Here is a 23,338-nt window from a genome sequence, read left to right on the forward strand (position 1 = left end):
TGAAACAAGCAGTGATGACAGCACAGTGATAAAAAACACTGACCAGGCATGCAGTCAGGAATACATATCCATACTTGAAGTAGAAAAAGCCAGCAAAGGCTTGAAATGTGGAAAGGCAGCAGGAGTAGATGATATTCGACCAGAAATGCTGAAGTATGGTGGTATAAGAGTCTTACAGTGGCTGCACTGCATAGTTCAGAAAGCCTGGACAGAGGAACGAATTCCCGATGATTGGAGTAGAGCTCTCATAGTACCCATATATAAAAAGGGAAATAAAACTGAATGTGAGAATTACAGAGGTATTTCCCTACTGAGTGTTCCTGGCAAGATCTATACAAGTATACTTGAGAAACGGTTGAGAAGAATTGTGGAAGAAAAGCTTGGTGAAGAACAAGCTGGATTCAGGCCAAATAGAGGCTGTCAGGATCAGATCTTCAATTTATGGCAAATAGTCGAGAAAGCATGGGAATATAACAAAGATCTGTATTTATGTTTTGTCGATTTGGAAAAGGGATATGACAAGGTGCCAAGAGAGAAGCTATTCAATACGCTGCAGTTATATGGTGTCAATGGGGCATTATATCAAGCAATACTTATTGTTTATTATTTTAACGGTATAATAGAACACAGAAACTAAGTAAATAATTAATTTATTCACTTGATGCTGATATTTCGCTGGTATTATAACCAGCATCTTCAGAGCACAAAAACACTGTTTGTCACAATACGCGAGACTAAAACAACATGGTGTACATTAACAAAATTGTAGCAGCAACACAAAGACTAGAGTCCTGATTTTGGCGCCCTCTATCTGAAAAAAAAAAAAAAAAAAAAAAAAAAAACGCTATCATATATTGCTAGAGTTCTAGAAAAGTGCTAGTTTTTCTTAATATGACTGTCTCCCAGATCTTCGGCAAGTTAATACAGCCATATTTGTTGAGATTTGGGGTGTGTTTTAGGGCTTCTGTCGCCTCTAAGAACAATCTCTCTGATTTATATGGGTTTCTGTGTAGTACTTTTGTGTTTTTCCAGTTGATCCTGTGTGCAGGGGTATCCAGAGCATGGTCTGCTAGGCCCGACTTCCCATAATGATATTTCCGGACGTATCGTTTATGTTCGCTGATGCGGATATTCACAGTTCTTCCTGTTTGACCGTAGTAGGCTTGATTGCATGAGCAGGGTACTTGGTAGACTCCTGGATGTGATAAAGGAGGAATGCTGTCCTTGGGTGAGCGGATGAGGGTGGCTAATTTGCTACATGGTCTGAATGTAGTGCGTAGTTTATGTTTAATGAGAATTCTTGAGATCTTTTCGGATGTGCCTTTAATGTAAGGGATGGTGACTGTTTTGTTGTAGTTCTCTGTGGTGGATGGTGGGAGGGGTTTCTTAGGAGTGTTTAGTATTTTGTTTATTTTTTGTGGATTGTAGCCGTTGGCCACGAAGGTGTGGCGTAAGTGAGTCAGTTCAGCAGTAAGAGCCTTGTCATTTGAACAGATTGCTCTCGCTCTATGGGTTAGCGTTTTTAAAATGCCATATTGTTGAGAAGGATGATGGTGTGATTGTTTGTGTAAGTATCTGCCTGTATGTGTGGGTTTTCTGAAAACTGAAAATGATAAGGAACCATCTGGGAGACGTGTAATGAGTGTATCCAGGAAGGGCAGACAGTTGTTGGCTTCCGGTTCCATAGTAAAGTGGATTTTTGGGTGTTGGCTATTTAAATGTGCTAGGAATGTTTTCAATGTCTCAGGGCCATGTGGCCAAATGGCAAGCACATCATCAACATCAACCTTGCCATAACTCCCAAGCAAGTTCCAAAAGCCGAAATAATGGCGTCCATCGAACGAGGAATTTACGACCTGCCTCCAACAATAGCTAACAACATACGTTTAGATGTGGCCAACATCCTAATCAAGTCCAAGCCTCCGAAAAGTAATATCCCACATAAGGAATTCATGGCTATAAAAGAGCTACACAACAACAGCCAGATTACCATAACAAAAGCAGACAAAGGAAATGCAACCGTGGTGATGGACACAACTGAATATGAAAACAAAATGCACACACTATTACAAGATCAGTCAACATACAAAATTATAGATCGCAATCCCACCAACACACAAAAGAATAAGGCACGAAAATTATTAAAAAAAGTCACTTCCTGGCCCAAAGACACAGTTAACAAACTCAAACCCTTCCATGTTAGAACACCGAGGATCTATGGATCACCAAAAATTCACAAACCAGGCACACCCCTACGCCCAATTGTGGACAGTATAAATAGTCCCACATACAAACTGGCTAGACATTTAGCAAAGCTACTAGCCACTCTCACTAACAATTCTCCCTCCTTTATCAAAAATTCAGCACACCTAAAAAGCATCTTACAACACCTCACCCTAAAAAGCTCAGACTTAATAGTAAGCTTTGACATCACTTCACTATTCACAAATGTACCACTAATAGAAACCCTCAATCTACTGAAGTCACACTTCCCCCCCGATATATTTGAACTATTCAAATTCACAATACATGCAGGATATTTCACATGGAAAGGGAAAATATACAAACAAATTGATGGGACAGCCATGGGCTCCCCCCTTTCTCCCCCCCTAGCCAACTTTTACATAGAACACCTGGAAAAACAAGCAATCAATACAGCCACTCTCAAACCAACACTTTGGCTACGCTATGTTGATGATGTGCTTGCCATTTGGCCACATGGCCCTGAGACATTGAAAACATTCCTAGCACATTTAAATAGCCAACACCCAAAAATCCACTTTACTATGGAACCGGAAGCCAACAACTGTCTGCCCTTCCTGGATACACTCATTACACGTCTCCCAGATGGTTCCTTATCATTTTCAGTTTTCAGAAAACCCACACATACAGGCAGATACTTACACAAACAATCACACCATCATCCTTCTCAACAATATGGCATTTTAAAAACGCTAACCCATAGAGCGAGAGCAATCTGTTCAAATGACAAGGCTCTTACTGCTGAACTGACTCACTTACGCCACACCTTCTTGGCCAACGGCTACAATCCACAAAAAATAAACAAAATACTAAACACTCCTAAGAAACCCCTCCCACCATCCACCACAGAGAACTACAACAAAACAGTCACCATCCCTTACATTAAAGGCACATCCGAAAAGATCTCAAGAATTCTCATTAAACATAAACTACGCACTACATTCAGACCATGTAGCAAATTAGCCACCCTCATCCGCTCACCCAAGGACAGCATTCCTCCTTTATCACATCCAGGAGTCTACCAAGTACCCTGCTCATGCAATCAAGCCTACTACGGTCAAACAGGAAGAACTGTGAATATCCGCATCAGCGAACATAAACGATACGTCCGGAAATATCATTATGGGAAGTCGGGCCTAGCAGACCATGCTCTGGATACCCCTGCACACAGGATCAACTGGAAAAACACAAAAGTACTACACAGAAACCCATATAAATCAGAGAGATTGTTCTTAGAGGCGACAGAAGCCCTAAAACACACCCCAAATCTCAACAAATATGGCTGTATTAACTTGCCGAAGATCTGGGAGACAGTCATATTAAGAAAAACTAGCACTTTTCTAGGACTCTAGCAATATATGATAGCGTTTTTTTTTTTTTTTTTTTTTTTTCCCAGATAGAGGGCGCCAAAATCAGGACTCTAGTCTTTGTGTTGCTGCTACAATTTTGTTAATGTACACCATGTTGTTTTAGTCTCGCGTATTGTGACAAACAGTGTTTTTGTGCTCTGAAGATGCTGGTTATAATACCAGCGAAATATCAGCATCAAGTGAATAAATTAATTATTTACTTAGTTTCTGTGTTCTATTATACCGTTAAAATAATAAACAACATGTTCGACGAACACATAAGTCTGTCCACACGTTCAAGCAATACTTAGTCTTTATTTGAGTTGTGAGTCAGCAGTTAGAATTGAAGGAAGTACAGGAAGATGGTTTAATGTTAAATCTGGTGTGAGACAAGGATGTACATTATCCCCTCTGTTATTCATTATCTATATGGATCACATTATGAAGGAATGTGGTATTAAACCTGATATCAAAATTGGAGATGTTAATGTCAGCTCTTTGCTTTATGCGGATGATGTTATACGTCTAAATAAATCCGCTACAAGTCTGCAAGATTCTCTGACTAAATTGAATAGCTGTTGTAATAGATATGGTATGAAGGTCAGCAATAAAAAGACAAAGACAATGAAAATAGGCAGAATCATTGAAAATGTCAACTGTGTTGTGAATGGAGAACCTGTGGAACAAGTAAAACATTTCAGCTACTTAGGCACAATTTTTACTGAAGATGGTAAACTAAATATAGAAATAGACAACAGAATCAGCAAAGCTGGTATGGCGGGAAGTCAATTGAATAAATTCATATGGAATAAGAAAGAAATTAGTCGGAACACTAAATTAGCTGTATACAAGACAGTGTTCAAACCAATTTTAATTTATGGATCTGAGAGCTGGGTCAGAAGTAAAACACTTGACCAAAGACTAGAGACCGCAGATATGAGAGTCCTGAGAAAGATTAGAGGCGTGAACAGATGGCATCAATGGCAATATCATATTAAAAATGAGGATATTAGGAAAGAACTTGACATTGTCAGCATCCAGGAATGCGTTAGCAGAGCTAATCTCAGATGGTATGGTCACTTAAATAGAATGGGAGAGGAAAGATTAGCAAAACGAGTGTTCTCTGCCAGGTTGGCAGGAAAACGACCCAGAGGAAGACCAAGATATAGGTGGATTGATACGGTACAAAGTGCCTTAGATGACAGAAATATAAGATCTGATAATGTTGGAGTTTTGACAAGTAACAGACTGATTTGGAGGAAAATTGTAGATAGGAAATTAATAATGATGTAATTTTTTTCATGTAATACTATCATATCCTGTACACCCCTTGAGGGTACATGGCAGGAATTTGATGATGATGATGATGATAGTTTCACCAAAACTTAAGCTGTTGGCATAGTGAGGGTACAAGCACTGAGGTTAAAACAAATCACAAAATAGATCTTTACTGTAAATTCTAAATATTATAGTTATAAACTAAAATAGCATTGAACCTGAATAATACACATATCGCGTGTACATGATTTGCTAGTTGTTGCTAAGAAACGTTCTATAGTTAGCATTAAAGTTCATTTCTTGTGTGTTCAGAGATCTAATTAGGGTTTTCCATATCTCTGGAAGTATTAAACCTTGGTTTCTGTTAAGGTTATCTGTAGTGTGTGCGACTGTGGCTGCTTCTTTAAACATTCGAGAGTGGTAGTCTTTCTCTATGTAAGGGGTACAACTTTTGCTCCACTCAATGATATGGTTTGTTATGGAGAAATGTGATGACAGGTGTGTCCTATCTGTTATTTTTAACATAACCAATGTGTTCCTTCTGCCTAATCTCGAGGCTTCTCGAAGTCTGGCAGATGTAACTTGAACCACAAGCATGGAATATTATACAGTTAAGATCTATTTCGTGATATGTTTTACCCCCAGAGCTTGTACCCTGACGATGCCAACAGCTGAAGTTTTGGTGAAACTAGTCGGTATTAAAATACTTATCCATTTATACTTGATCAATGTTCCCAAACAGTTATTTATATTAGGTTATTACTCTCTATTAGCCATAAAAGATGAGAGTTAACCATTTTTTTCAAGATTTTAAATTATAGATAGTCAGAATTATTTGATGGCAATCGGCTGAAATTTTTGAATCCTTGTCTAGTTTGTAAAGGCAATAATCTAGATTCCTTTTTTCTTTTTTAACAGAGAAAATTCTGTTAAAGAGACAGAGTAGTTAATCCATGGAAGATGTTTAATAATCTCATAATGGGTATCATCTGTCAGTTAAGCAGTCAGTTCCAGGTTGTTCAAAGTGAAGAAAATTTGATGTTTGTTCCGCTTTGTTTTTTTTGTGACTAGGAACTCAGGAAGGGAAGAAGTTACTGGTGACATTTTGGCAAAACTATCTCTTTCTCTCTCTCTCTCTCTGATAGCATCTGCAATTGTACTGTTGTGTTCCAGGATCGAAAGTCGGTAAGGTAGTATACCAGCCAACCTGGTGGCCAAGTGTAGTACACATCTCATCTACAGCTAACAGGCTGTAATCGGATCTCAGCATGGAGATGAATGTCTGTAACTGAGAGATGAATTTCGTGTGAGACTACTGCCCTGCTTATTGGAGGTCTGAAGTGGCTTGAAAAAAAGTACAATATTTGGTGTATAGCACAAGGTTTCCAGATTTAATTAAATTAATTTTAAAAAATTAAATAAAAAAATAGAATATATGCATGTACACATACCAGCCACTGAATTAGAAACTTTTACTTAATACTGTATTGAACTTCCTTTAGCCTAAATTACTACACATATGAAGTTTGGCATAGATTCCACAAGGTATTTGATTGCATCTACATCTACACCATACCAGGCCTTTACCAGAAAGTCTAACTGACTCAGGTGTGATAGAAGAGTACTTTGCTTCTGGATGTGTTTTCTTAATATGTCCCATACATTTTATTGTATGGGACATATTATTAACATGCTATTAACAATTTGGATAGAGTTAAAAATTATACAAAACCTCAAGTCCACTTTTAAGATTGTTGATGTCACACATGAATTTAAATTCAGCAAGTCAAAAATGAGAACAATTTTTAAAGATAAGAATAAAGTTAAAGAAGCAATTGAAAAGTGAAAACTCCTTTCTTGGAAAAGAAAATCATCTCCCCCTCTTTTTTTTTTAAATATATTGATACCACATGAGAGGTCAAGAGAACTATAAGTATATCAATGCCATGTATGGGGTGCAGATGAGGACTGAAAAAGAAGTTTATTATTATTATTATTTTTTTTTTTTGAAGAGCTACAAGTTGTAATTGTTTGGAAGTACTTCGTGAGGACAACTGTTCCAGAAGACAGAAGTGGATGGAATAAAAGAGGAAGGGAAGAAGCAGGTTTTGTGCATTTGCAGTTGCAAACAATCTACTCTCAGAAGAACAAAATGGCTTAGGAAATGGAAGATCACGTATAGACAATATTTATGTGTTAAAACAAATTATTGAAAAAAGAGGAGAATTTAATTTAGAGACTCATATGGCCTTTATAGATTATGAGAAAGCTTTTGATAAAATATATAGAGAAAAATTATGGAACATAATGAAAAAACAGGATATTCATTACATTTGGTACAAGCTATATAAAGTTTATATAAAGAAGCAAAAAGACAGTTAGTTAGGTAATAAATTAATAGAAGAGATTGAAATAAATCAGGGTGTCAGATTATATATATATATATATATATATTGATCCAATTATTAAAATATGGATTACAATAAAACAAGGTATCCAGTTAATCAAAAGAATTATCAATACAATTAACAATGTGTATGCAAATGATTATATTATATTACAAGACAATGAAGATGATCTTCAAATATCAGTTTACAAATTAAACAAAATAAGCCAATACAATTTAAAAATCTCATGAAAGAAAACAAAAGTCATGGCATTTCAAGGTCGAGATCATGTTAGATCAAAAATAGTTTTATAGAAAATAAAATAATTGAACAGATGACAGTTTAATTATTTGGACTGAATAATAACATATCTAAAAGATAAAGATGAAAAAAATAAAGAAATTTCAGAAAATCTGTGGAACAGTTAAGAGGGCACTGAATAAAAAAAAAACAACAACGAGAAACTCAAATAAAATTTTACAAAGAAATAGCCACTCCTGCTCTATTATATGGTTCAGAAACATGGATTGTTAAAAAGAAAGATGAAAGTAAAATAGAAGCTGCAGAGATGAGATTTTTAAGACAATAAAAGGATGCAATTGGACCATAATGAAATGAAGACATCAGAAAAGAACTAGATATTTATAACATTTGAGTGTGTAGGCTTAGGTGTCGGTTTACCCTCATAATTAAGTTTAACACGTTTAATTGTTCTTATATTAAAAAAAAAAAAATCTAAATAAATATGGTTACGTAAGTAAAGGGGATAGCCGTTTGGGTTTTCATCTTAAATATGGTTACGTTAAACTTCCCAAGATTTGGAAAACATTAATTTTTAGGCCTCCCACCCAATAGCACCCAAAGATGGTGCCTCTCATAGGATTTTAGTCTTCTAGTCTAACTTCTTCTACCTATTGTTTTGTGTGTTCTAACAATTTTAATATTGTATCCTTGATGATGTCTCTGTGACAGAGATGAAATATAGAAATGATTAAACTTGTGTTTAATTATTTTTCTAAACTTTATTCATTCCATTAACCTCCCTACCAGCCAGGACTTATATGCCCAACAAAACCTGGATAAGAAGTACATGTTGGCCAGCACATCCATTACTCATATGGCCAGAAGGATCCACAGAATGATGATGCAAAATTCTTCATGCTGAGGAAAACACAACTGATAACCTGGCATTCATAATTGTATTGTTACCTATAGCACGAAATGCAGTTCTTGCCATATGCTCAGTGACTGGAATCTTAATTATACAGTAGAATCCACTTATTGTGATTGCGGTTAATATTATCAATCGGCTATTGTTATCAAAATAGTTCGTCCCAAAACACACCATTTAAAATAAATTAAAAATAACCCGTCTATTATAATCAAAGTTCCGGTTATTGTTATCAAAATCCTTGAATGTTTATCCTTTTGAATTCTAAGAAATAAGATAAAATTTGACAAAAAACATTTGTTGAAATCTGACCTTTTCTTTGTTAATCTTCGGTAAATCTTATATCTTCCAGGCAAATGTGTTATGGGTAATCTTAATCTTCCGTAAATCTTAAATATACCAGGCAACTTGGATGCGGGGGGGGGGGGGTATAAATACAGTCTAATTGTGATTTTTCGAGTTTAGTTTTGTACTCTCTTTCAGTAATTGAATTTGACTAAATGCTCGTTAAAACAGCCCTTAGCATTATGGCAGAAGCAAGTAAAATACGTAAAGATTTATCTTTTCAAGAAAAGCAAAAGAATTTTGGAATGCTATGATGATAAGTTGCCCAAAATGAGTCAGAGTAGCATGGCTGTACATTTAAAAATTCCACAACCACTCTTGTGTAAGATCTTAAAAAACAGATCAAACATTGAAACTTCAGCTCTTACTAAAGAGAGCATGGATCAAAGAAAGTCCGATTTGGTAAGCATACTCAAGTTGAATCAGCTTTAAAAATTTGGTTTAATAATGTTCGTGAAAAGAATGCTTCGATTAATGGGCCTCTGATGAGTCAAGAAGAATTTGCAAAAAACAATGGACAAAGAAAATTTCATCGCAACTGATGGATGGTTTAACAGGTGGAAAAAGTGAGATATTATTGTGTACAAGCATATTCATGGTGGAGAAAAAAAATGCTGATTTTTTTATCAGCTGATGTGTGAATTAACACTTAACACCGTGTGGCCAAAAATTATTGCTGAATATTCTCCCGAGGATATAATGCAGATGAAACAGGACTATTTTCGTGTAATGCCTGAATTTACTTATTTGTTTAAAAATGAAAGTATTAAAAGATTTAAATCTTCAAAAGAATGAGTGACAATTCTTTGTTGTGCTAATATGAAAGGTGAGAAACGAGAGCTCCTAGTGATTGGAAAAAGTAAAAATCGTCGGTTTTTACTTTTTTTAGATAATGTTTTAAAGGTGTCAAAAGTCTGTCTGTTGACTACTGTTCTAGCGTAAATGCTTGGATGACTAATGACATTTTAAACAATTAGTTAAGTGTGATCTTAAATTAAAGCAAAAAATTGTCTTGTTAGTAGACCACCGCAGTGCACACAGAAACAATTTATCGTTAAAGAACATCAAAGTAATTTTCTTGCCTTCGAACACTACATTGTTAATTCAATCATGTGACCAAGGCATCATCCGAGCTTTTAAAGCTTATTATCGCAGGGAAGTTTGTACAAGAATTATAGCTGAACTTATATAAAAGACCAAGCTGATGCAAGTGCAATTGCAAAAAAAGATTTCCCTTCTTGATGCATTGCATTTGGTAGCAATGTCATGGAAGCAAGTCTCAGAGAAGACTATTGAAAATTGCTTCCAAAAAAAGGTGGATTTTTAAGACAAACTCTGAAACTTCTTCTTCCGAAGAATTTGGATATCTTACAAGTGAAATTTTTATAAAACCCCAGACAGTATGTCAAAAGAAGAATTTGAAAATTGGTTGGATATTGATAACAACGTTGAAGTGGTGGCTACAGTGACAGTGTTGAAAATGTGTCAAATTGCTTCTGATGAGAACTTTCAACTAATAAAAGAAAGTGAACCTAATACAAGTATAGAAGAACAAATTTTAGAAGCTCCTCCAACCAATATCCAGATGCAAGAAGCTATACGAATGCTTCGTCGCAGTGTGCAACACAGAACGACAAACTTCGAAAGGCATTATGAGTATGAGAAATTTATGCATCAACTACTATATTCAAAGACACAACAGACAACACTAAATAAGTTTATAAAATAAATTTTGTGTTGTTGCTTATTAAAATGTTGTTTATAACAAATTAAATTATGTTCATAACAATGTATTGAAATAAATGATGTAATTTTTTATATCCTTTGCTTAATGCTATCAGCTGGTTATTGTTATCGAAAAGTGACTGTCCCAAAGTGATCACAATAAGCGACGTCTACTGTATTAGACTAAATACCTACAAATTATTTTTATCATATAATTATAAGTTTTAAACGCCAGTGCAAAATAAGAGATCCTTTCATACTTTCTTCACTTAAATCTTTTATCACCTTGTAAAACCAATGTCATTATCAATTCTTTGTTGACAATACATTTTATTTATATATACATTATATATACATTTTATGACAATCTTAGTTGACAATACATTTTATGACAATCTTAGTTGACAATACATTTTATGACAATCTTAGTTGACAATACATTTTATTCTCAAAGAACTTGATTCAAGATACTTATTTTTGTCAAACAATTATTTTATAAATTATGAAAATCCAAATCTTAAAAAAAAAAAATACAGCTCCCATATGTTCCAAATTCAGTTTTATTTTTTATTCATAATCATAGTTTGAAGAATACTTCACAGATTGTGTGAAGGTTTGCACTTTTACGGTTTTGCTTTATAAAGAACTATACATAAATCTTGCATCATATCACATAGTCTTTATAATGTAATCTAGTTTCTTGCGTCTCAACTTTCTTGGTTTCCCAGAATCTCTTATTACAAATTGAAATAAATGGTTATGAAGTGAATTGTTATGTACACAATTTCTGCTAGTTTAGATATGTGCCAATTTTGAAGAAGAGATACTTTTGCTATGGTTCATTATTCAAAATATTATAGATGCATGAGTCGAAAGTGAAATTTCACTTTCAGATTTTTCATAATAGAATTAAAATTGCATTTTGCCTATGATGGCTAAACTTCCCTCCTGCAATAATATCAAACATTTTTTGAAATGTGCCTATTATAAGTTTGGTTTTAGTAAAAAGAATGAAGTCTGCCAATAGTGAAACTTTGTCTTCTAAATTTTCATAGCAGTGTGTGCCATAGATGTGAAATTTTCACAGCACTAATATTTTCACTACAAAATCGCAAAGTAAAAGAATAATGTTGTTATGAAATATTCAAAGGAAAAAAAAAAAGATTTGCTGTAAAGAGAATGGCAGAAAAATGATTTCATGCTGTTCATCTTTCTTCTTTTTTTAAGGACAGAAAATAACATTAACATTCATGTCTAACTTTCATGACATAAAGATTAAATTTCATGACATAAAGAAAAATACACGTTATTGTAAAAATTTAGCTGATTGCTATTTCCTAAAGAAATGAATACTGTAACCCAGAAAAAACATAAGGCACTGGTTGTAATAATAAAACTGCCACAGAAACAGTATGGATATAGATAAGAGAATAATTATTTCATTTCTCGATGGGTAAAATTAAGTTATAGATTTCAGATATTCAAATGGGAAACACACACACACTACAGAAAGTAAGAAAAAAAAAATAGAAGCAAGTGGATATTCATAATTCAGTTATTGTCAGCAGTCATGGTGTGTATCTGTGTGTGTGAGGGAGAGTTGTGATTGAAATACTGCAAAACAAACATAAAATTTAAATTAATGTCTCAGATAATTTCACCATATATTTTATAATTGCTAAGAAACAGAATTATTATTAGTGAAACAAAGACTCTACAAATAATAACAATAATAATAATTGTTTTGTTTTTCAACTGCAAGTTCATTTTAAATACTACTGAATATAAATGTGTGATAAATTAGCCTCAAAATAAGAATGTAATGCAACTTAACATAATTTCCTGTTCATACAAGCACAAAGAGTTGTTCACAAACAACTGTGTATCTAAATCTGTAATCATAACGATATCACATTTCCATAAATTGGAATAGTGCAAGTAAAAAAACAAAAGTGATGTTAAAACCATGTTTATTTTAATAAATGTCGCTTGATAGCATCTTTTTTTTTTTCAGAATATATTAAAATAATTGTTTAACACAAGCTTTGGAAATTAGTGTGAAAATAATTTCCACAATATTTTCAGTAACATATCTTCCAAAGTGAATACATATCTTGAAAACAATCAAAATGTCTACTTGGAATTTCCAAATAGAGGAAATTCAGGTAACACAGTTCACTTATTTAAGTGTAGAGGTCATAAAGCTTGCAACTCCCGGAAACTCAGGTTTTTCATCCCGCATGCAGACAAATCGGCCCTTCAGAACACACGTAATTTACAGACAAAAAAATACTAGCTGTGGTGGGCAGTAGATGATTGGTAATAGAGATGGAGACGGATAAGTTGTACAATAGGTGTCCTCCCGCGATGAGTCTTCGGACTCCTTGGAGGTGTCACGAATAATAACTCCACTACAGTTAAGTTAATGCCATTCTTATAATTATTTAAGATGTTGAGTTGGCCAAAGTAAAAAGAAAATTATCATGTAAAAAAAAAAACATTGTAAATTCACTCAATGAAAAAGGAACTACTCCATATTGGAAGTTTATTTTGCACTTGGTTAGACTATAATAAATTTAGTTTAATCCTTTATCAAAGTGTAAGCAAACAAAGTTTGTGCCTGAAAATATCTTCAGGACTGAGGTAAGGTGGTACATCCCTTGACAACTCATAGCAAAGGTGGACCAAGCTCTCATCACTCCTTGTCTCAGTATCTCTCATAATGCAAAGCACATCTCCTTGCAGACATGTATACTGCTATGCATTAAGGGAAGGGCCACTACCCAGACCGGTTTCGACATTTATTGAAGTCTCATCAGTGGGAGGCAGATCTAGAGTGGTGATACTAAGGCAGAAGCAATGGAGAGGTCATATTTACCTACACGAGTTGCCAACTGGTGTAATTATTAAATTACTCTGGATTTAGAGACAGATGTTGGAAGTTTATTTTACACTTGGTTAGACTATAATAAATTTAGTTTAATCCTTTATCCAAGTGTAAGCAAAGTTTGCACCTGAAAATATCTCCAGGGAGATACTGAGACAAGGAGTGATGAGAGCTTGGTCCACCTTTGCTAAGAGTTGCCAAGGAATGTACCACCTTACCTCAGTCCTGAAGATATTTTCGGGTGCAAACTTTGTTTGCTTACACTTGGATAAAGGATTAAACTAAATTTATTATAGTACTCCATATTTTTTATATCTTTCTTCTTTATATCTTCCATTATATATCTTTCTTCTTTTTATTACTGTTATTATTTGGTATTTTCTTGTAGTACAAAGAAGGAACCTGTTGCACATTTGAAAAATACATTTACTGCTAGTTGAGATAGGCAGTTTTGAAGTAGCTATACTTTTACTACTATTTTACACTAAGATGTATGAGCATGTTCCTTAAGTGATTAACATTTGTAAAAATTGTCGTGAACAGCTTTGAAAATAAATTATCTAAAATATCTGCAGGTTGAATAGGCAAGTAACTCCCCAAAAAAAAGTGTTGCACAATTATGTAATATATATGCACCTTTTTTTAAAAGATTCAAATCCTCCTCCCCCCCCACAAGTTAATGTATCAGATAAAATTTAATTTTTCGATAATAAAAATGAAACCGATTATTAACTAAGAAATTATTTTGACATAAATACTGTATCAGCCTGTAAAAGAAATATCAGTATTTTGGTTTAGGATGTCTATTAATCAATCAACAACTGAAATTAAAAAATACACTACTGATGTTTTCTGCACTACTACCTTGAGGCTCTCTGGTATAACTTCTGGAGAAGTGTTCTCTCTTGTCTTTCTCAATAGCAGTGAGAGTAATCTAAGCTTTTAGCTTTTTCCTCCAGTTGAGAGGATTATTATCTAGTATTTCTAAGACACAGCTTATTTCAGAAATGAGAACCAGCCACAGTAAAAGTAGTAATTTTTGGAATTATATAAATTAATTGGATATTAAATCCAACATCATTTCAAAGCTGAATACAGAAACTATAAAAGTTTTGTGCGAGAACTGACCAGAGAGCTAGTGGGAATACACCGCAGCACTATGAGTTGCCTTAGCTGAACCTTATAAGAAGTGATGAACGCTCAAAGTGCCTGTATATTCGCCTCCTATTGGTTCAATTTGATAGGTTTCACTAGTCTGACAGCTGTTTCAAACTCATTGGTTTCATCAGAAACTAGGTAGAAACCTAAGAGAGCACAAACTCTCAGTACTAAGGAACTTGAAGCGTCGGAGAGGTGTATTTTCCGTAAGCGAACTCTCAGTCAGTGCATATAGGACTGACTGAGTATTTACTAAAATAAAGAGCCAAAAGGCTTCATCCACTTAATTTATATAATTTGGCATTGCTGAAATGAAGCTTGTCAGACTAGTGAAACCTATCAAAATAAACCAATAGGAGGTGGATATACGGACGCTTTGAGTGCTCGTCACTTCCTATAAGGTTCAGCTAGGGCAACTCGAAGTGTGGTGGCGGTGTATTCCCGCTAGTTCTCTGGTCAATTCTCGCACGAAACTTTCATACTTTCTGAACTCGGCTCTGAAATGATGTTGGATTTAATATCCACTTAATTTATATAATTTTGCATTGCCAAAATGAAAAGCCTTGTGGCTATTCATTTGAGTAGGTAATTTTTGGAATTTTTTTTAAGAAAAAAAAAGAAAAATTAACACTGGAAAAACCAAATTAGCTGAAGCCTTTCATCTCATTGAAGCAGGATTTGCTAAGCTTGAGGAGCAAGATTTACAAAGGTTTACCGTGCAGTTAGTGAGACCATCAGTTGCTACAAGGCCATTTATGATGAAAAAAAGAAAAATGGCTGGGCAAACAACCCTAGATTCCTTTTTCAAGAACTGACTTCAGTGGTAAGCTCCCCTCCTCCAGCACCAGGTCCATCCTCTAGCATCAGAATCTGATCCTGATTCTCTGGCAACCACTCCTTCCTCATCTTCCGATTAATATTAGCCTACCTTCTGTTTATGTTTTGTTTGTTTGAAATGAAAGAAAGAGCACAATAGTTTCTGTAACTTATTATTATAGTACAGGGGTATTATTATTATTATTATTATTATTATTACAGTATTACACTGTATTACTATTGCCACATACGAGCCATTATAGTATTATTATTATTATTTTCGTATATGCGCTATTCATCAGGGATCCGAGTTACATACAAATCCGACTTAAAGATGTTTTCAGGAACACAACCTGGGGAGTGCTTGTAGTTATTTATAATTTGGATTTCAGAAACAGAGAGGAAGGGGGCACATGTAATTAGAAATCTTTAAAATCAGCATAGATTTTGAATCAGTCTATATAGAATATCTTTCATATTTTTTCACCATATCTACAGTGGTTAAGAACTGTTGCAATTTTAAGCAAAAGGCAAAGGTGTTCCTACAAATATCATTAGATATAAATTATTGGCATTAAAAAGAACTCTCACAATCAGAAAACAAGTAATATAATTTAACATCATTTGTTGTTCATAAAAACAGAAAAATTTGTTTCTAAAACTGAAGTGTGATGAACCATATAATGATATTTTGTAAGGAAACAAAAGTTCATATTTATTTCAATAAATGTTATTTGAAAAAAATTTATAAATATTTAACATAATGATTTTCAATTATAATAATAAAGAAAGAACATAAATTGTCTTGTTCCAATGCACTGATATGAAAAATAAAATTTACTACTACTAAATAAAGTCTTTACAAAGGTGATCTATGGTCAATTCAAGATTGATTATTTTCGCACATGTAAAATTCGTTATTGGGAAGAGACAATAAATTGTGCAGCAGAAAGTTTAAATATAGAAAGATAGTCAAGGATATTCCAAGTAACACAGTAGACTTCAACTCAAGTGACACAAAGGTTGCTACATTATAGTTAATCTGCTAATGGCCCTACAATTGCCATTAAGGGATTAATGCAGAAGAGGGTAATTACATGATAAAAGGTAGAATGCTGATCATGGTTTGATCATGAAAAATGCTAAGGTGGTCTGAATATTTCATCCACTAGGGAGGTTAACTAATTTTGCTGAGCTCTGACATTTGCTGAGTATATTCAACATTCTTTGCTCATCCTGATTCTCATACTCAATTTCCTCATAGGAACAAAGGAGATTGTTGTACTGGTATGTGAAAATGGATCCAAAATATTGGCATTAATGAGATTTGGCTGACAGTTTTGATTGAATGATTTATGGTTTATTTGTGTAAAGACAGCAAAGGTCATACTGTGCATATCAAAGCTTACAGCAGTACACAAAGTATTAATAAATAGTCATAATTCATTTATCACTATAAATTAGTAAATAATGTACCAAAAATTAAGTTAGCAATGCACTATCTACATATAAATGGGATTTATAATCAAATGTGTTTGTATAAATTAATTCTTCATAAAAAGTTAAAAATGTCATGCAATTTGTCCGATTCTAATAATATCTGCTTGAGTGTATACAGCTCTGCCAGATAAGTAGACATTTCATTCATTTAATGATATTTCAGCAGGAAAAATTCAACACACATCTCACCAAAATATGGAATATTGTGAGATGCTTGTTGAATTTTTCGCACATAAGTGGATCATCAGTACTCAACAGATGTGTAAGATGACTATTATGTATGCAGAGCCTAGCAAGAGCAACTTCCGTTTCTATGTTGATTCGAATGCCAATGCTTAACTTCAGATTTAATCTCATGCAAACACCACTAGTATTTTCACAGACAATCACAAACACCCATGCCCAAGGCAGGAGTCAAAACCCACAGCCTTCTGGCTGGAGAGCAGATATCTCACCACTCTGACAACCAGGCTGGCAAGAAAAGACTGTGTATAGAGCAATGCCTATGATGTGAGTAAGATGTTTAATGAGAGGAAAAAGCCATTTCAGCATAGAATGCAGAGATATATTTATGGGTATATATATTTAGGAAAGACAGAATATAAGGGGAGAAGGGTTTACTGCTAATGGCAACAGAAAAATGAAATTCAACCAGGGAAGAGATCTGTTGATGGGATTTGAGACTATATGGAGTGAAATGGAAGTCAATTGGAAAATATACAGTGGGGTATCTCAGAAACGGAGGAGACTGAACTGCAGAGGCCACACAGCTTAACTGGCATAAGACAAATAATCCCTATTAGTGATTTCAAGTATGGGGGATGGAAAAGACTAGAAGAGATAAAACAAATATAGGAGGAAGGAAATTTGAGCTTTTTACCTATTTACCTACCTCTTTATCTCCTGGTAATCTGACAGAATTAGAAACTTGTCAATAGTAAATATGTTACCCAGTTTCTTAAATAGTTAAAAAACATTCCTGCTCAGGTTGAGGATATCACATCGTGCTATGAAGGTTTGGTATGAGCAATTCATTTCATAAGTCAGTGAAGTATTCAAACTGTTTCTACAACATCATTTAATGTTCAGATTTTTTTTTTTTTATATACAAATAAGGATATACCTTAATTTTGACAGAATTCTGATGAGCACTTGCAGAAGAATAAGTCAAGTAATATAAATTACTCTCTTACCTGAAGAATTTCCCTTTTGTAGTAATCTAATAGCTTTTGCTTTAGCCCACTGTTACACACAGACTGCATACATATTAATCGCAATACCTAAAAGAGAAAAAAGGAAAAAAAAATTAATCCAATTATATAAATAAATATATCACTCAAATATATGAGGTCTGACACAGAAGAAACAAGACTGTGTCTATATCTCTTTTTATTTACAAATCAAGAAAATCACCTATGATCTCCTTCAAAATAGTTCCCTTATGAGTTGACACAGCTGCATACAATGCTGCCAACGTTCAAAGCAATTCTGCAGATCATTTTCTGAAAGGCTGTTGAGGATCTCCATTGTTTTTGCTTTCACATCTTCTACCGACAAAAAATGGGTTTCTTTGAGCACCGACTTGATCGTTGGGAAGAGGTAGAAGTTGCAGGGAGCCAGGTCTGGTGAATACGATGGGTGCACAGTGATGTTGTGATTAGCTAAAGACTACTTCACAGAAAAAGCGTTATGGGCTGGCATGCTGTCTTGGTGCAAAATCCAACCATTTCTCCACAGTTCTGGTCGTTTCCTTCTCACACGTTCACGCAATTTCATCAAGACTTCAAGGTGATGCTGCTGATTTACCATCTGGCCACTGGGAACCCACTCTGCCATTACAATACCCTGGATATCGAAGAAAACAATCAACATGGTCTTGAACTTTGAACGATTCATGCATGTTTTTTTTAGTCTTGGAGATGTTGCTGTCATCAAGAATAGAAAAATCAGAGCTTTATAGTGAACTCAAGAATTAAACTGATAGAAGTAGAAAAGTAGAGACGGTATCAAAATTTGTGTATTTTTCATCGACACTTGGAATTTCACCTTGTACACGAACACTATGAATGCTCGATCGCTATTTGAACCGATCAAACCACCCTGAACTTTCAGAGAAAGTTTCTTCCACTACTGACGCCGAATCATTTTCACTTTTTTAATTGCTTTCTATGTTGTTCATGATGCCGAATCGTTTTAGCTTTCATTTCTTTTTAAAGTTTCAAACAAATTCAATGTTTTTGTTTTTATAGTCATTTGACTAAGAGGAATTCTCTTTTGGTTACAATCTTCTATCCACACCAACAATAGTGTTTCCATTTTAATCATAAGATGGCTTCTGTATTTCGTAGTTTGGGACCCAGATGAGGTCAATGCACTTTGTCCTAGCTGCTTATAGTTTGCAGTATGGTCTAAAATATGGCAAACAGTTGATTCATTTAGACCGTACTCTCTTGCAATTTTGGCTTTGGTTATGTCTGCTTCATACTTATTTATCATAAGCAACATATCTTCTAAGCTGATCACTCTACGTTTCTTCTTGATAGCTGTAGAAGAAGTATAAGAAGAGAAATAAATATCCACATGTACTTGAGGCAAAGGCGGACAGTTACTGGCGAGCAGGCGCCATCGGATAAAAATGAAGCGCTACAAGAGAGCGATAAAGGAGAGTGGCGACTAACTGGTTGCATATGTAGTGGGCTACATCTTGCAGCTGTGATAATTTGAATTTGGAGCACAATAATTGGAATTTTGGTATCAAATTATAAACCGTGATAATCGAGGTATTCCTATAATTTATCATCAATGAGGGGAGTGAAATTGCTTATGGTGAGATAAAATTTCAGCAAAATTTGTCTCTATAGTTGTTAATTTCAATCTCAGATGCGGTTAGACATCTATAATGCAGGTCCTCTTCTTCGTCTTAATATCTACAAGGGCCGAAAATCCAACTTCGCACAGATATGAACTTGGAAATGGAAAAATGAACCTTACAGCTTTATCTGTTAATTCAGGAGATTCATTCTGTATTTGTAGTCAAAATGATGATAACGTATTCTCATTGTATTTATTTTTTCAGAAACCAATTTGTTGTTCTTGTATTGGCAACAGACCCTTTCGTATAGATTTGCTGATATTGAAAGGGTATCTTATCCACTCAAAATTAATGTCCAATTCAGGGAAATAATTTTCTAGATTCATTTGTAAGCTTTGTAAATGTGCATGATAGTAATTTTCCCACCATCGTCAATTTGTTCATTTGAACATGCGAGCAATTCATGAAGAAATGGAAACGCATCAAATTCTCCATTAGCAACCTGCTTTTGCCATAACTTCACCTTTGCCAATATGGCGTTAATTTTATCTTGGACATGAAATATAGAAATTTCCTTGCTTGTAAAGACAAATTAAGATTATTTAATACATTAAATATATCTGCCAGGTATGCTAATTGACTGAGCCATTTCCAATTATGTAAATATTTTTTCAATTGAAACTTTTCAATCAAGAAAAACTTGTATTTTGGATTCTGAAGTTCAAATAAACGAGTAAGGACTTTTCCATGAGAAAGCCAATGAACACTGATATGGAAAAGAAGTTTTGTATAATTACTTCCCATTTCTTTACAAAGTTGAGAGAAAAGTCTGGCATATAGGATGGATGGCCTTTAATATAATTTATGATTTTTACAGCTTCATCCAGAACTTTTCTTAAGTCTGCAGACATCATATGTGTAGCGCTAAAGCCTCTCTGTGTATGCAGCAGTGTGTCGACAATGCCTCTAGTGAAACAGCTTGAATCAAACCATTTTTTAGATCCGACCACAGATTTCACTCTATCCATGATTATTCCAACACAACTTTTCCAGTCAAGCTTGTTTTGATGTATATATATTGTTGAACATTTATTCTCCTGTTGTATGTTCTGGCAAGGGGTGGCAAAAAGGTCGTCATGAGGTTTTTGAGTTTTTTCACACCTAACAAACACTAGAAGATTTGCAAAATATGTAATGTCGGCGTCGACCTGCAATGTATAATGACTCTTACGTATATTCGGATAACAATGTTTGTTTTTTATTTTTCAGCCATTTCAGCGATTCTTCGCTGAACAGTACTATTTGAAAGGCAAATCCGATTAAAAGACCTTCTCGCATTATTTCTGATCATAATTTCTGCTATTATTTTGGCTGCAGGTTTGACAAAAGTTTCACCAATTGTTTCTGTTGCACTACTTTTTGCTATTAATAGCAACACATGATAAGCTTTTAAAGCCTTCATATTTTCACTTTCTTAAGCAATCGACATCGTTTTTTGAGATTTTTTAAAATTTTTTTACTTTATTTTGAAAAAATTCTACAGGTTTGTCCTTGTAATCATTATGTTTCGATTCAAAATGGCAATTTAAATTAGATGGTTTCATGCTTTCATTTTTTAAAGTTTCACCACAAATGATACATAATAGAACAATTTTCTCTTCTTTTCCCATCCATGAAATTCCACATTTCAAGTAATTCATATCATACTTATGAAGTTTTTTCATCTTCTTCCTACTTTGGTTCTTTAGAGTTGTCAGACGACATACCCTTATCAATTTCATTTGATCCAGATGCAATATCATTTTCTTGTTGCTTACAGCTACTTGTATCTGCTATATTGCTCTCTTTTGTCTTTTATAAATCCAGTCTTTAACCAATGATCCATATTTAAGAACTTGAAAGCTAAAAAAATCACCATATTTACTCGACTATAACGCGTACTCCCCCCCCCCCCTAAAATTAAAGTTAAATAATCGTGCTGCGAAATATATGCGGGGATTTTCAGAAACAAAAGTGTTCAGAAAAAAACTGAAAATGGATATGACTTACCAAGAAGCTCCTATTTGCTATCGTTACTTCCAGCCTCGAGAGCAGTTTCCTTATGTGCACATCAAAGTCATCTTCTTTCCCATTATTTCAAGCAAAAATACCAGTGATTTATAAGACATGAGATACCTAATGACCAATCCTTCAATAATGAATAATGAGAAGTGAAAGCAGAGAGCGAAACAGACAGCAATGGTAGGCCAGTAGAGATAGAGCAGCTATGAAGACGTGCATATGATTGGTGCAGTATTAACAAAAGACCATGCGACCCAAAGACAAATTGAGTTGAGTAAGAAATATATAGTGAATATCTGAAACATATTCACTATATATTTCTTAGTTTTAACATGTTCATGATGGAATGGTGTCAAGCAAAACCATATGTTTGCCGGTGCAACATATGGTTTTGCTTGAGTCTATACAGCAGTTTCTGTGGGAGGGAACATGTGATTCATTAGTTAGTGCCATTCGTCTCTAATTGCACTATTTGTTGAGAAATATATTACACAGTCTGCAAATGCCTCTGTACCTTATTCGGTGATAAATTAAAACTACTTGTTTTTTTTTCTTGCATCTGCAGTATAGTGGCTACTGGGGAGGGCATGTTGTTTACTGCAGGGAGCGAGTTACTATCACCATGACATGAACGTCAGGGCGATAGTAACTTGCAATTTGAGTAGGAGAATTCATACATAATATACAATTTATCGAGAAATATATACGTTTAAAATAATTCCTTTTTTCTTAATAATCATTCCATGCATTAATGATGCATAGCCAAAAATTGCCATGTACCCCCTGAAGACCTTTCATGTACCCCAAGGGTATGTGAAAAAAATGTGTAACCACACTTTCAGAAACACTGATAGTGCATAGTACTGAATCTGAGCAATGAAATGCAAGGTTTCCTGATCAGCTGGTGCATATTTAGAACAACATTAGCACAGAGACTTAATGCTCAGGAAACCTCGCATTTCATTGCTCAGATGTGTCACTTTTTTTTTTTTAAGATACATATTGCATCACTAGGTTAAAATGAAAATCTCTAAAAAATGCAATCAAAAACAATTTAAAAAAATCCGACTCAAACATTACAAAAAAAAATAAAAAATAAAAAATCACCTCTACATCCACTTTACCAATATTTACAACATAAATACCAACTCGGTAGTAAATATGTACACTACCACCTCCAGAATTCAAACCCAGCCTTTCATTTTTGACGGAACCTCAAAATTGCAGCAGCAACAACAACAATCCACTTCAACTGTCCAAATTACTTTTGTATAATTTCTTCTACAACAACGTGCTTTTGAGCAGTTGATATTCCTCTCCAGAGGATGTCAAATCGTTAATCTCCTTTGTTTTGACCTTTTCTTGCCCCATCACATGTCATTCATCTACTGTCTGTATTGCTCTCTTAACTCTGAAAATCCACTCTGACCTCTTTGATTTTTATTCTTGACACAGATGATGGTGGCCAATGCACACCCCCAATTATTCCCTTTTTAAAATTCTATCATTCTAGAAGAGAAGCTGAAGTATTTGCTATAAGCAATGACCTAAAGCAAACTGCTCGTCTATTAATCAGAATACTCAACA

General features: G+C 34.3%; 1 protein-coding gene across 3 annotated transcripts in view; it reads right to left on the reverse strand.

Annotated features, from left to right (window-relative positions):
• Nucleotides 1-23,338, reverse strand: part of car (vacuolar protein sorting-associated protein 33A) — a 396,220-nt gene that overhangs the window by 107,574 nt on the left and 265,308 nt on the right. For all 3 annotated transcript variants that reach the window (XM_090391677.1, XM_090391678.1, XM_090391679.1), the window contains exon 12: nucleotides 18,072-18,158. In XM_090391677.1, the coding sequence (XP_090247803.1) occupies nucleotides 18,072-18,158 (87 nt within the window). The remainder of the gene's footprint in view (nucleotides 1-18,071; nucleotides 18,159-23,338) is intronic.

Source organism: Typopeltis vanoorti, chromosome 4 (genome assembly GCF_054136105.1).
Source record: "Typopeltis vanoorti isolate ZY-2024b chromosome 4, IOZ_Tvanoo_1.0, whole genome shotgun sequence".
NCBI classification, from domain to species: Eukaryota; Metazoa; Arthropoda; class Arachnida; order Uropygi; family Thelyphonidae; genus Typopeltis; species Typopeltis vanoorti.